The sequence below is a fragment of the Sturnira hondurensis genome, unplaced genomic scaffold (assembly GCF_014824575.4).
Source record: "Sturnira hondurensis isolate 20B ecotype Veracruz unplaced genomic scaffold, ASM1482457v3 Scaffold0013063, whole genome shotgun sequence".
NCBI lineage: Eukaryota > Metazoa > Chordata > Mammalia > Chiroptera > Phyllostomidae > Sturnira > Sturnira hondurensis.
Genome location: NW_028085694.1, coordinates 2686724 through 2701852, shown reverse-complemented (window position 1 = coordinate 2701852; position 15129 = coordinate 2686724). Strand labels below are relative to the sequence as shown.

Genomic DNA, 15129 nt, shown 5'->3' with positions numbered 1-15129 from the left:
AAAAGAATACATTCTTCTTAATACAGGGTTCAACAGAAGTAAGGCCTGCTTGAGTGTGGTTGGTAGGGAGATAATATGGGTGTCATAATTTATAGTTTTAATTTGAACATGTCACCTAAAATGTCACATGGTGTGCTTAAGTGTGATCTTGTTAGATTACAGAATTGCATGCTTATGATTTTGTAATAAAAGAGGTGGGTTATTTGTGTCAGACCTTGTATTTTAAAATATTGATTGGCCAAGATCCATATAATACGTCCAGAGGGCCCTGGAAGCTAATATATGCTGCTTTAAGTAAGTGCAATTTTAAAGTTTAAACAATCATCTGCTCTAATGGTTAAAGTAAGTCTTTTAAAACTTTCTCTATAAATAATATTTCTTTGTGTCCTCTTCTACACAATAAACAATCCATTTTTACTTAGTATTTTCCTTTCTGAATTTCATGAGCCACAGCATCATCTGACCTCAGAAAATAATGATTAGTTTGTTTTCCTCTCCTATACAGTTATTCTTTAGAATGAAAAAACTATATATTTAATATCAAATAAATAATCAAGATAATTTCTGTATTATTAGATTTTCTTTGCTTGATGTCCTTCATCAGTAGTTTTCTCAGAGGTATACTTAGTGGTCAGTGGTATGCTAAATAGCATTAATCAAAGAAATTCATGACTGAATACTATGACCAATTATGTTAGAAATGATTACTCTGCAGTTTCATGTCTCTGTGGGGGCAACCAACAACCTCAAATAAGTTATTATATTCGGAGTACTGTCTAGGATGAACACTAGACGGAAGACCATAAGAATAATGGTGTGGTGTGGTCATGAAAGGAAAAATAAATATGCCATGAGATCACAACCTTTTTCATCATTTCACAATTCAGCCCTTTAGCAAGTGTTATGAAGGAAAGCAAACAAGGTCAAGATCCTTTCCAAAACCAGATAAACAGCTAATGGTTAACATTTATTAAGGGCTTGCTATTTATCTGACATTCTAGTGGCATGGATAATCTCATTCCATGTTCTCAATAACTCCCTATGAGGTGGATAGTATTATCTTCACATTTTAAAGATGAGATGACTAAAGCTTAGAGAGATTAGGCAACCTACCCGAGGTTATGGGAACTAGGAAATAGCAGACAGAATTTGAACCAAGTAACCACCTCTAACCTATATCTCCCCAAAAAAAAGAAATACGACATACTAAAGCACCAACACAGCTAATTATTATGCATATTTAGACATCCACATCACATAAAATATCACCAATATTTTGGGTTCTTAATACCTCAGAAAGAAATTTTGTGTCTCCTTTATCCCCTGCAGAAATTCAACAACTCAATATTTGGGATGAAAAAGAAAACCTGACTATACAGAGTAAAATTTACACTTGTGGTAATCCAGGAAACTATACAATATATATTTACGAAATAATTATTGCAGCTGTGTTAGTACTCCTTTTTACCTCAGAGAAAGCTTAGTTCTATGCATATGACTACTGTTTTTAACAGCTATCCCCAATCCTCACTTCCACCCTTCCCACCAGGGCCTCATATATTATATATTATATATATAATATATCATATATTATATATAATATATCATATATCATATATTATTTATTACATAATGACAGAGATTATTATTTCCTAATAAAATAAGAATCCCTTTTTTTTTAAAAAAAGCCAAGTGTATTACTTACAACCAAGTGTAACTTACCTTGGAGATGTAAAACTTAAAAAGTGACTTCAAACTTTCAGAAGTAGGTTATTTTCCTGACATATTAATAATAATTTTAAGAGCTTCAATATTCTATCAGTGATTTTTCTCATCATTAACTGAAGCATTTTCTTTTCCTTTTCATAAAACCTTGTTTTTTGTGGGCACTACTTTGATTATCACAGATCTTAATTTGTATTGCTGAGAAAAGAAATTTAAAACATTGGCTTTAGGCTTAACTTCAAAATGAGATTTTTAGGAATTGAAGAGCTCCTAGGTTCATGACACCAAATTATGAGAAAATTATGTCAAAGTAAACTACATCTTACCTTATCACCTCGCACACCAGGCGGGCCCATTAATCCAGACAGGCCTTGATCACCCTAGGAACAAAACACGGGTTTAATGTTATGAAAGAGGGTTGAACATTATAATTTCCGTGTTGCAGGATTTCATCATCTCAGGCGTCAAGATCATACTGCATTCATTTCTGATATTCACAGTCTGGCTCAAGTTCCACTTTATTTTTGAGACCTTTTCTGAAGCTCCCAGGACTTGCTCTTCCAAGGCCAAGGTGGGGACTGTGCTTCCCCACCCATAGTCCTGTTCCTTTTTCTCCCATGCTCTTTTTTCTAACTAATGACCTTACCCCCAAAGTTCCCACTACTCCAAGGTTTACCATGTTTAAGAAAACTAAAGGTTACTTTAAAATTCCACAAGCACTTTGTGTGGGAACTGTGGAGGATTCCGGCCTGCTCTCCAGGTTGAGGACCCACCTCGCGAGCCCACGTGCATCCTTGGAACCTGGAGGCAGGGCTGTGGGGAGCACGGCTGGGCTCAAGTTGCAGACCAGGAAACGGGCCCTTCCGCTTCCGGGGGCTGCATTGCATCTTCTGCTGTTGTGCCCACGGAACCCCCAGGGCATAACTGATGAGAAATTCTCAGGAGGTCCTTGTGTTTGGTCCCACGACCCACAGTCACCAATTAGGCCCCCTCCACAGCGCCCCCTCGCCAGGTTTGATGAGGGCTGCAAGCCCGTTGTGGGGTAGGAAGGGGAAAGTAGCAGGTGAGGTAGAGAAGGAGGGTCTGTGGTGGGTAGAAAGAAGTGAGGAGACAGAAAAGACTGTAAATTGATGGGGGAAAATGTCATCTTAAACCTGTTTATTCTAGGTGCACTTTTTCTTTATTTCCCTTCTTTTCCTTTTATCTGCTGCGACAGTTTTTTTTGTGTGTGGAAAAAATGTGATGTTTGAAAGAAAAATGAACACTTAGGTAATAATCCTAAATCAATTCCTTAGTGGCTGTTTATGCTCCATTTAATTTTTAGTGCATTATCTACTTTAATATTTCATCATATTAAACAGTCAAAAAGGGTTTTTCTGATTATTAATAATGGAGTGCTTTTCCTCTTGCTCTAATATTCATTTTAATGCGTCTTCCCAATGTTTTAGATGTCATCCATTTGCATGGGATGACAGTTTATACAGATTTATTTTGTTTTCATTTATTACTCGGATAGAGGAAAAAGAAAACTGCAACAGGAAATAAGAGATCATTTCTGTTCACTAGCTCTAATCATGGGTGGATTATTTGATTCCCTTCAAAGTTTTTCCATCTGAAAAATGAGAATAGTATCTCACTTGTCTTATGAGAAGAAAAAAAAAACCATTATTTAAAAGATCCCAGGAGGATCCCAGGAGGGGATCCTGCCACTGAGATCCCAGGAGGACTTAAACATTTATGTATACACTACGAGAGATGTTACTTAGTAGATATCACAGGCTGAAGGACTAGCCCCTGCATTGCTTTTAGTGTTTCATCACTGACCATATATTTATTGTAAGAATGGCTAAATGGTTAAGAACAGGATTTAATTGTTTCCCAATCCTCCTGTACTCCCATCAGTTTAATGTTTGTATTTTATTTGTACTCATAGTATATGTATATAACTTATATCCTGACTTGAACCCGATTTAATATAAATATAATTTCTAAGAAATTATTTTTAAATTTTACCATTTTAGAAATATAACTCAGCTTTAAAAGCTGGATTTCACTTAAAGCTCAATGGCAACTTCCTATTAAATCCTATATCTCACTACATTTCTCTTCTGTACTAACCACAATAAGTATAGGAGAAGCTCAAAAAGTTAAAAAAAAAAAAAAAAGACTGATATACCTCCAAGCCTCAACTCCCAACTCCCAGGCTGAATCACTCTATATTTTACACAAATACGGTACACATTCTGAGCCACTCTATATTTTTTACAGAGAAACCACAAGGAAAGATAAGCCAAGCATTTAATATAAATCTAAATGGTTAAATTGGGGAGTTTATTTAAAGCAGTTACCACAACAAAGTGGAACTCTAATTTCTAAATTTTCAATAAAAATTAAATGTCCTATATTTAGATATTTTTAAAGATGGCATTTATGTTTCTCAATTGTGGATTTTTTTCCTAGTAATAATTAAGGTGCCCATTAAACGTCCATTCCCTTTCTAGATTATTTAGATTCAGTGAACTTAGTTCCATAACAGCAATAAGGTCTTTAAGAATTTTTTTGCACTTTGATGTTTTGTAATTGCTTTAACAATGTGTCCCAGGTATCTTGTGCAGCAGTCAGCTCAACTGTGTTTAAGATCTTCTCCAAACTACACATCATCATATCTGATAGCACTGTTCATACACAGAAAGAAAAAAGATGGAATTAAGCTATGCTATATGTTTCTCTGCATTTTGTCATCTTAAAGTATGTATCATGGGTCCTGCCATGTCAATTCTTGTAACTTCATTTGTATTCCTAGTATTTTAGAAGGGAGGACTTTTGCCATAGTGATGCAGCCTTTCGATTCTATTGAACCATGATGCTATTTAATTCAGGTGCCATTTCAGCAGTGCCACTGGGGGCACTTAAGTGTGTCCTGGGGGGCTGTATTAGTTAATTTGGGCTGACGTAACATATTATCACTTTGGATAGTGTAAACAGTAGAAATTTATTTTCTCAAAATACTAGAAGTTAGAAGTTTGAGATAAGAAATTATTTAAATTTAAATAATTTAAAATTATCCTTTATTTACTTCTCAGTAAAATATTAAGTCCATTAATATGATGACTTAGTTTACTGTATTTTGCTATATATAATGCATACACACATTTTAGTGCTGATTCCCATGTATAATTCCTCTCATTATACGTGGAACTAGTACAACTTATGGATAATGTGCATCCTTATTTTTCCCTAAGCAATTTGGACAAAAAGTGCACATTATACACAGATAAGTACGATAAGTTTAAATGAGTTTTTATAAGCCAGTTAAAAGATCAGCTTTCAACCCAGGAACCACCAGAAGTATTCAGGGATTTTAACAGTTTGTGAACATATACCACACAAACAAAAACATCCTATAATTATACCACATTCATCAAGTGCTTGTCTAAATAAAGCTTCCACATTCATTTCTAAAGACTTCATTTGTATTCAGCCTCACTGGGAGATAGTAAACTCCTCCTAATAAAAATTTGTTGCTATCTTTAAAACATTAGCTTTTTGTTTTTAACCTAAGAGTGTGTGTGTGTGTATGAGAGCATTATGATAAAATGAAAAGCATACTTGACTAAGTCAGAAAACTTATCATTAAGACATATCATTAACTCTGTATTTACTATCCATGTGATGAATCATTTATTCTGTAAATTCTGTTTTCTCAGCTGGAAAACGATAATTATTATTGTTTTTTTCACAATTACTGTGGAACTTAAAGTATGTAGAACTCCCCTTAAAAAGGTATGAGATGGAACTGGATATTTTTGTATTATTATGTGCATGCATGTAAAGAGCACAAATGTTGAGATTGGAATCGTATCTCGCTCTTTTTCGCCCCACTCATCCTTAATTGGCAGGTGGCACAATGTCAGGCCACATCAGACAGTCAAAAAAGTTAATGGCGAGATTTAAATTTATGAGTAGCTAAAGAAGCATGTACTTAACTCTTCAAATATTTCTTCCTTCCTTAAAATCCAATAGTTTTCTATATTCTCTGATAACAAAGTCTCAAAAAAGATGATTTTAAATGCTTGAAATATATCACCATGATTTTATTTCATAAACAAATAATTACCTTTTGTCCAGAAACAGCTTGACCTGGGGAAAATCCTGGATCTCCTTTGGGGCCCTAGCAAAAACAGTTATAAAATGCTTGATGAAGCATAAATTACATATATTGTATCATACTTATTCAGTTGTGTACATCAGCAGAAATTAAAAACATTAAAGGGTATTAAACTATCTTAAAGTGAGATGAACATGGATTATTTACTTTATAATGTGTATTTCCTTAGCCGTTTGTTTAAATATTGAAAAGATACCAAGAATTTACCCAGACATAGCTGAATTTTTTTAGCCTAATAAAGTTATATTACTATTGAAACATCTTTATACAAGGGATGCACATAAAGGTTCTATTAGCCTTTGTATTTTTGTGACATATTGAGCTATAGTCTCATTTTAGCACTAGAAAACTAGTTACTTTCAGTAAAAGAAAGCTGCTTATATAGTTCATGAACTTTTTAGGTTATTATTTCAAGCTTAAATATTTTCTAGAATCTTGCAATGTATATATATTGCTTTCATAATAAAAAAGAGAAACCAGAAAATACCTCTCATAGCAAAAAAACAGGTACTCTTCATACTCTGGTAATCTTTATCATTTGTGTTTCAAAAGAAATATGGCATCAGATTTCAACCAAGGCTTTTTGGTACAATAGTAACCTTACAATTACCACCAGAGTATCTCCTTTTTCAACTGTTTCATGTCTCCTATTACTAGAGGCTACAATTGAGATTATTTATAATTCATATTCTAATTTATTTCTTCTCTATTATTTATTTTTTTAATAAAAACCGTTAAGGTGTACAACACAATGTTCTTATAGGCACATACATAGTGAAATGATTACTATAGTCAAGCTAATTAACATATCCAGCTCCTCATATGTTTACTTCCGTGTGTGGTAACAGTACTTCAGGTCTATTCTCTGGGCCAATTTCCAATGTACAATACAGCAGCATTAACCACAGTCAGCACGCTGTACATTAGATCTCTAGAACTTATTCATTCACCATAAATGCAATTTTGTACCCTTTGACCAACCAACATCTCTCTATTTCCTGCACCAACCAACATCTCTCTATTTCCCCCACCTTTCCACCTGGTAACTACCTTTATACCATTTACTGCTATGAATTCAACTTTTTTAGGCTCCATATATATAGGTAAGGTCATGAGGAATTTTCTTTCTGTTGTGTCCTCACCAGAAAACAAGGGAGATGAGAGGGACAAGAGGAAACTCTGGGAGTGGTGGCTATGACTATTACTTTGATTGTGGTGAAAGTATAATGAGTGTTTGCATATGCCCAAACATCAAATTATATGCATTAAATAGTTGCAATTCTTTGCAATAAAACTGTTTAAAAGAGAGAAATTTATACTTTAAATACTTACATTTTAACATAAGTATGGCTTCAAATTAACTAGCCTCTCATTTTAATTTTTTTAATTTAAGGAAAAAAGTGTAGAACGGAAAATAATAAATATAAGGTCAGAAATTAAAGAAATAGAAAACAAAGATTTAATTGAGAAATAAGGTAAACTTAGTTTTTAAAAACAGCTGCTAAAATAGAACATAGCTTGGAAGTTTCATTAAGAAAAAAAAGCATAAATATATGAAATCTCTAGTTAAAAGGGAGACAAAACTACAGATGTCAGAGGTTAAGGAGGTAAGACGGGAGTTTTGTTTTTGCTGTAGTGGTAGAAATCTCATGGTCCATTCCTCCTCGTGATTTCAGCTATAAATTCTAGACAAAAGCCAAAATAAACTACCTGAAGACTCTGAAAAGTAAAGTAATCATTTTGTTCATGGAAGTCAAAAATTGGAAGCAATCTGTATGGGGATGAATTTTACCTGACTTTTCCTCAAGGGCAGGTCACAGTTGTAGAGAGTTAAGCCCAGCCAGCTAATACTCCAGGAAGAACCCATTTTAACTCCATGGGAAACAGGGAAACAGTCATGTCTTCTTTCACATATTCAGGGATGCTTTTCTTTCTTTTACTGCATTTTTTTTTGCCATTACCATTTATCCCCCTTATGCCCTCTTCCACTTCACCCACTACCCTCCCCACCACAATCACCTAGCACTCAAACTGATTGAGGAAGGCCGGAAGACCAAAAGAAAGGTCCTTCAACTTCAACAGTGAGTCTTTTCATTTCACAAATGAGAAATGAGCTTTCACTGGTGAAAAGCCCTAAGTTCCAGAGTCAAAGAAAACTTTTAAAGGAAAGTGGCTTTCCAGGCTGACTTTTCCCCTTCATAGCCATAACCACTAGGTGGTTACAAGATCGTGGGAGGTGAGAAATAGCTCCAGTGATATCTCAAAATTAAAAACCCTCCTCATCAGAGACAAAAGATACTATACTTAGAATTTTTAAGAGATATTAAGAGCTTATCTAGTAAATCAAATTTTATAAGTAACGAAGCAATGAGATCTGGAAAGTGTAATCAAACTGGTTAAAATTACTTAGAAAACGCCCTGGCTGGTGTAGCTCAGTGGATTGAGCACGGGCCTGCGAACCAGACAATCGCAGTTCGATTCCCAGTCAGGGCACATGCTTGGGTTGCAGGCCAGTTTCTGGCAGGGGTCAGTTCCCTGCAGGGGATGCACCAGAAGCAACCATACATTGATGTTTCCTTCCTCTCTCCTTCCCTTCCCCTCTAAAGATAAATAAATAAAATATTTTTTAAAAAATTACTTAGAAAACTATTGGTAAACCAGATCAGTTTTCTTTCTCATATCACGATGTCTAGTAAATAAAAAGTTTACTTATTGATTTTAACATATTTTAAGCTTTTATTGTAATACCTATGCAACTGATTTTAGCTAATATTTACAAAGACCTTGAAAAATGATAGTCCTTGAGAAATCTGACTATAATAAAACCCTTTGTAGTGAACGTTTTTACTTATAACTCTCATGTTAAAAATTCTTATTTTTAGGTCTCATCTGAATTTTAGATTATTTATCAACTTTCTTATTATCGCTTAGCTTTTTAAATATCTCCCACTATTTTGATAATTCATCCTCTGCTTAAAAAATTAGAAGAGTAGAAAAGCTATTAAGCAAGTAAAATTTTGTTTAGAGACAGAGGTTCTTTATTTATAAGCTTTATACATCTGGAAAAGATACTTATAGAGATACAAGTCAAATCTCTTTTATTCCCACCTGAATATACTTGAGTTAATTCATCAACTTGTATTCTAGCACCAAAATTGCAAGTCAGCATAAAGTCAGCTTTGAACCTGGTCAACTGTGTGTCTCTCCTAGTACACAATGCATGAAGCAGAGATTATCGAACATGCCAACTTTACCTGAAATGTCAGAGAAGTAGGGCACACTTTCCTGCATTGAAAGAGAATACTCCAAAATTGCTTTCTTACTTTTCCCCTCATCTTCTATTAATTTTATGATTCCTGACACATTTTTGGTCACATTTGATTGGCTTTTCAAATCCTCCTTGGAAATAAATATAATGTTTATGAATGAATCACAAATGACTTTGACCTTTAGTACTGTCTTCTACTTACTACTACATGACCTTTGTTTTAAAAGCTATGTATTCTTTTGAGTGTGAGTAAAAGAAAGTTGCCTATAATTTATAACTCAAAGGATTCCAAAGTTCCACCTATCCTACTGATGTGCTACACAGTCTAAAATCCTCATTTTCAGAATAATTCATAGACTGTTATTGGATCATCAGGGGGTCTTCTCTCTAGGAAGGGAAACTCCCTAAGTTACTAGACCCATTAACATGTAAGAACAGACATATGGTTAGAGTCTACCCAATATAAGGGAAAGAACACTGAGATTGGGAGTGGAAAGACTGAAGAGGTCATTCATTCTTTCTGAAATTGAGATGACTCCTTTGTGAAATGGGAATAATAATACCTACTACATTAGCTTTCAAGATTTAGGATCAAATTCTGTATTCACTATAAAGATGTTATTAATTTGTATTAAAAATAAGACTAAAGACATCATTAAAATAAATTTACAATTATTGCCATCTTGAAAAGCAGACAACACAACTCTTGATGAATTATTGATGAAGCTGCAAAATTTCAGTGAAAAAAATTTGACACTAAAAACTTCAGAGTATAGATGAGCTAAATTGTGAGAGTACCATAAAGGAAACACAAAAATGACATGATCTTGAGGTAGCATCACTTGAATATTATCATCTTATCATTTGCTAATAACTACACGAACTCCATAATCTCAGTTTTAAGTGTTACATGCTAACCACACTTCCTATCTTTTTAGCTCCCTCTCTGTAAGCCCCCACAACATTAACAATTATTTGACCCTCTGGAACTGGTAATATGTGATGCTACCATATTTTCAGTGTCTCATCCCCCATATAGCCTCACTTCCAGTCTCTAGCCAGACTAAATTCCAGGGTCTGACATAATAATCACCTTTTTGTACACATAAACAACATCATTGCCTCTCTCCCTGTGTTAGCTTACCTGGCAATTCTTGAGTATAACTCTAACTATTCTGCCTCTATCTCCCAGCAGCTGAATGTGACTGAGAGAAAACAATCATGCTGATAAATCTCACTTTAAATTTGTGACTTCTTATGTTGATAAATTTCTTTTGCTTCTTGGTGTGTCCAATAATTATCTTAGTCGATTCACTTTCCTATTTTCATACATGATTATTTCATTACTCCTCTCTCTTCATGCTCAGCTGGTGTTCTTGCTTTCAACTTTCGCAAGCTCAACCCAATTCTACTACCTCACTTAAATCTGTTCCACAATTCTCTGCCTTCATAACCAAACCAACAATTCTCTCTTATCAGGGCATCACTGGTACACTATCTTCCTTGCATTATTTTAATTTTTACTTCTCTCCAAATAATTGCCATCACTGAGCAAACACACTATAATTTCTTCCCTTAAAAAGATAACTTTGCAAAGTCCCTCAGCCAAAGAATTAAAGAAGTCACATTCATTCAGATGGGTAGGAGGGGCAGAGACACAGAGGGGGGGTCCCACATCCACATGTGGTAGATAAAAATCAGGAGGGATATCTCAGAAGCAAGGGATCCCAGTCTCCACGCCACACTACAAAGCCCAGGGTTTGAGTACCAGGAAGTTCAGTTCCCATAACTTCTGGCTGTAAAAAGCAGTGAGGGTTGGGGCAGCAGAAGAAACTGAAGGACTCTCAGGCATCTCCTCTTCCAGGGTCCACAATGGACTTAGAACATAAGCAGTCTCATTCCCTCTGGGCTTCAGATCTGGGGCAGCAACTTGAAAGACACCAGTGGTATACAGGAAGAGACCGAAGTATCTGGCATCAGGACACATGCCACAGGATAGCTTCCTCCCAGAAAAAACTCCAGAGGCCAGGCAGTGGCCATTATCCTTTTTCTGAGCCCTCCCCGACACAGAGCCACAGAGCTGCAGCACTATGTCTAAGACTCCATCAACCTTGTTCACACAGGTTGCCCTGCCCTGGCAATTACCTAAGGCTCTGCCCCAACCAACTTACAAGTGTGTCTTTCTACACTGGGCCATACTATTAAGAGAAGAAGTCAAAGCAACTCTACCTAATACATGGAAACAAACACAAGGAGGCTGCCAAAATGAGGAGACACAGAAACATGGCCCAAATGAAAGAACAGAACAAAACTCCAGAAAAAGAACTAAACAAAATAGAGATGAGCAATCAGAGGCAGAATTCAACACACTGGTTATCAGGATGCTCAAGGAACTCGTTGGGTACTTTAACAGCATAAAGCAGACCCAGGCAGAAATAAAGTTTACACTAAGTGAAATAAAGAACAGATTACAGGCAATGAACAGTGGAGTGGATGAAGCTGAGAATCAATTCAATGATTTGGAACATAAGGAAGAAAAAAATTCAACCAGAACAGCAAGAAGAATAAGAACTGAAAAAAAAGGATAGGGTAAGGAGCCTCTGGGACAATTTCAAGTGTACAACGTTCAAATCTTAGGAGTGCTGGAAGGAGAAAAGAAAGGGCAAGAAATTAAAAATATATTTGAAAAAATAATGAAAGAAAACTTCCCTAATTTGGTGAAGGAAATAGACATATAAGCCCAGGAAGCAAAAGGAGTCCCAAACAAGATGAACACAAAGAGACCCATACCAAGACACATCATAAATCAAAGTGCCAAAGAGAAAAAGAGAATTTTAAAAGCAGCAAGAGAAAAGTAGATAGTTACCTACAAAGAAGTTCCCATAAGACTGTCAGCTGAATTCTCCAAAAAAAACTTTGCACATTAGGCCCCGGCTGGTGTAGCTCAGTGGATTGAGCGTGAGCCTGTGAAGCAAAGGATCGTGGTTCGATTCCCAGTCAGGGCACATGCCTGGGTTGCAGGCCAGTTCCCAGTGGGGGACACATGAGAGGCAACCACACATTGATATTTCTCTTCCTCTCTCCTTCCCTTCCCCTCTCTCTGAAAATAAATAAATAAAATATTTTTTAAAAAACTTTGCAGGTTAGAAGGGACTGGCAAGAAGTATTCAAAGTGATGAAAAGCAAGGACCTACAACCTGGGTTACCCTATCCAGCAGAGCTATCATTTAGAATAAAATTCAGGTAAAGTGTTTACCAGGCAATGTAAAGATAAAGAAGTTCATCATCACCAAGTCATTACCTTTTTTTATTGTTGTTCAAGTATACTTGTCTCCATCTTCCTCCCACTACTCCCCCTTGCCCAACCCATCCCTGCTCCTCATACTTGATCCTACCCCCTTTGTCTTTGTCCATGAGTCCTTTATATTCCTTCCTCTATTTTCCTCCATACTGGCTCTCCCCCACAACCCTCTGGTTACTATCAGTTTGTTCTCTATTTCAGTGTCTCTGGTTATATTTCCCTTGCTTGTTTGTTTTGTTGATATTTCCACTTATAGGTGAGATCATCACCAAGTCATTATTATATGAAATGTTAAAGGGACTTATTTAAGTATATTTTATTCATTATGCTATTACAGTTGTCCCACTTTTTTCTCCCCTTTATTCCCCTCTGCCCTTTACCTCCCCTCCCACCAGCGATCACCCCCCCTCTCCTTAGTTCATGTCCATGAGTCATACATTTCAGTTTTTGTGGCTTCTCCATTTCCCATACTATTCTTAACCTCCCCCTGTCTATTTTGTACTGACCATTCATGCTTCTTATTCCCTGAACCTTTTCCCCTATTCTCCCCCTCCACTCCCACTGATAACCCTCTGCGTGATCTCCGTTTCTGTGATTCTGTTCTTGTTCTAGTCATTTGCTTAGTTTTTTTTTAAGTTCAGTTGTTGATAGTTGTGAGTTTGTTGTCATTTTACCATTCATGTTTTTGATATTACTCTTTTTCTTAGGTAAGTCCCTTTAACATTTCATATAATAAGGGCTTAGAGATGATGAACTTTTTTAACTTGACCTTATCTGAGAAGCACTTTATCTGCTCTTTCATTCTAAATAGTAGCTTTGCTGGAAGAGTAAACTTGGATGTAGGTCCTTGCCTTTCACGACTTTGAATTATTCTTTCCAGCTCTTTCTTGCCTGCAAGGTTTTTTTTCGAGAAATCAGCTGATAGTCAAAACTATGAACATTGAATGGCAATAAATTCACAACCATCAATAACTGAATCTAAAAAACAAACTAAGCAAACAAGCAAAGGACAAACAAAATCATATAGATGTCATTGGGATGGTTACCAGTTGGAAGGGGAAATGAGGAAATAGAGGAAAAGGTACAGGGAGTAAGAAGCATAAATGGTAGGTACAAAATAGACAGGGGGAGGCTAAGAACAGTATAGGAAATGCAGAAGCCAAAGATTTTATATGCATGACCCATGGACATGAACTAAGTGGGGACTGCTGGAGGGAATGGGGGTTACTGGGTGGAGGGGGAAAATTGGGACAACTGCAATTGCATAATCAACAAAATATATTAAAAACAAAATATATTGATTAAACTTTTTTAATTAAAAAAAACTTTCTCGAGCTCACATCTCACTTCTCTAATCATTACATTACTCCCTTTTAGAACTAAACTCCTAGAAATTTGTCTATTTTATCTAGAAGAATGCCTCTCCTTCTATTCTCTCTTCAACTTATTCTACTCAAACTTTCATCCCTTCTACTATCCTACCTCATCAGTCATTTTTTTTCTTAGTCCCCTTTGCTAGATCCTCTTATTTTTCCCAATATACTAAGCTCTGGAGTACCTCAACACTCAGTCTTTGGGTACTTCTCTTTCTACATTCATCCATAGGTGATGTCATCAGTTCTATAGCTTTAAATTCCATACATATGCTGATGATTCTGAAATACATATTTAGGCTATGAAGTCTCCCATGATCTCCAGATTCATATATCCTTTTCATATCTCCGCTTGGATGTCACATAGTCCTCTCAAATTAAAGATGTTCAAAAAGGAATTATTGGGAGTTCTGGTTCAGATAGTGGCAGAGTAGCATGTATGGGACTAATCCTCCTGCAAATAACAATTATAAAGTCACAACAAAATATATAAAGTAACTGTATGAATACACAGGAGAGCAATCAGAAATAGAACACACTGGAGAGTATTCAGCTCCTGAAAGAGTGAAACCACACTTGGTATAGTACATATTTACACAGCTTTTCCCCCAGGGAAACTCCCCAGACTGCACAGAGTAGCCAGAATCAAGGAGAAAAACAAAAGTCTTTTGGCTAATGGTGTCAGAGGACAGAGTGCGGGCTACCAGAATGATGGCAAATTGAGGGAGAAATTCCTAGAAAGAAAGAAAAAATAGGGTTTCCTCCAAAACCTGGATATAGACTCTCTTTAATTCTTGGCTGATCCTGATACATGGTGGATTCCAAGGACATCAGCAGAAAGCAACAGCCAGAGGCTAAAAGAACTGAATATGAATTTCAGCTGCTGGCCACCACTAGTGAAGTAGTTCAGGGTTTGAGCCACATCACTTTAGAGGGACATGGTAAGGACCTTATAAAATTTAAAATAGCCTTAGAAATAGAAAACATTTCTACACATTTTGAGGTATTTTCATTCATAAGAGCCATAAGATTTTTATTTTAGTTAACAAATAATAAATGTGGTATTCTCAGTAAAAGTTGCACTTCTAATTAGCTGAGTACCTTAATAAATAGGTCCTCCATGAAAAGGGAAATATTAATTTCTTAAGTATCAACTATGCACAAGCATTATACCAGGTACTTTATGTTAAATGTCAAGTCATTTAACTTATAAGGTACCTTTTGGTTCTAACAATTTGTATAAAGCACATTAATCCTAATACGTTTGTAAAAAGCTTCCATAATAAGTTGCATT

The 15129-nt window shown here is 35.8% G+C and overlaps 1 protein-coding gene across 1 annotated transcript in view; it reads right to left on the bottom strand.

Annotated features, from left to right (window-relative positions):
* Positions 1–15129, bottom strand: part of COL24A1 (collagen type XXIV alpha 1 chain) — a 337900-nt gene that overhangs the window by 278209 nt on the left and 44562 nt on the right. Inside the window, exons 6-7 of the mRNA XM_037060934.1 lie at positions 5843–5896; positions 2052–2105 (exon numbers count right to left, since the gene is read on the bottom strand). Of these exons, the coding sequence (XP_036916829.1) occupies positions 2052–2105; positions 5843–5896 (108 nt within the window). The remainder of the gene's footprint in view (positions 1–2051; positions 2106–5842; positions 5897–15129) is intronic.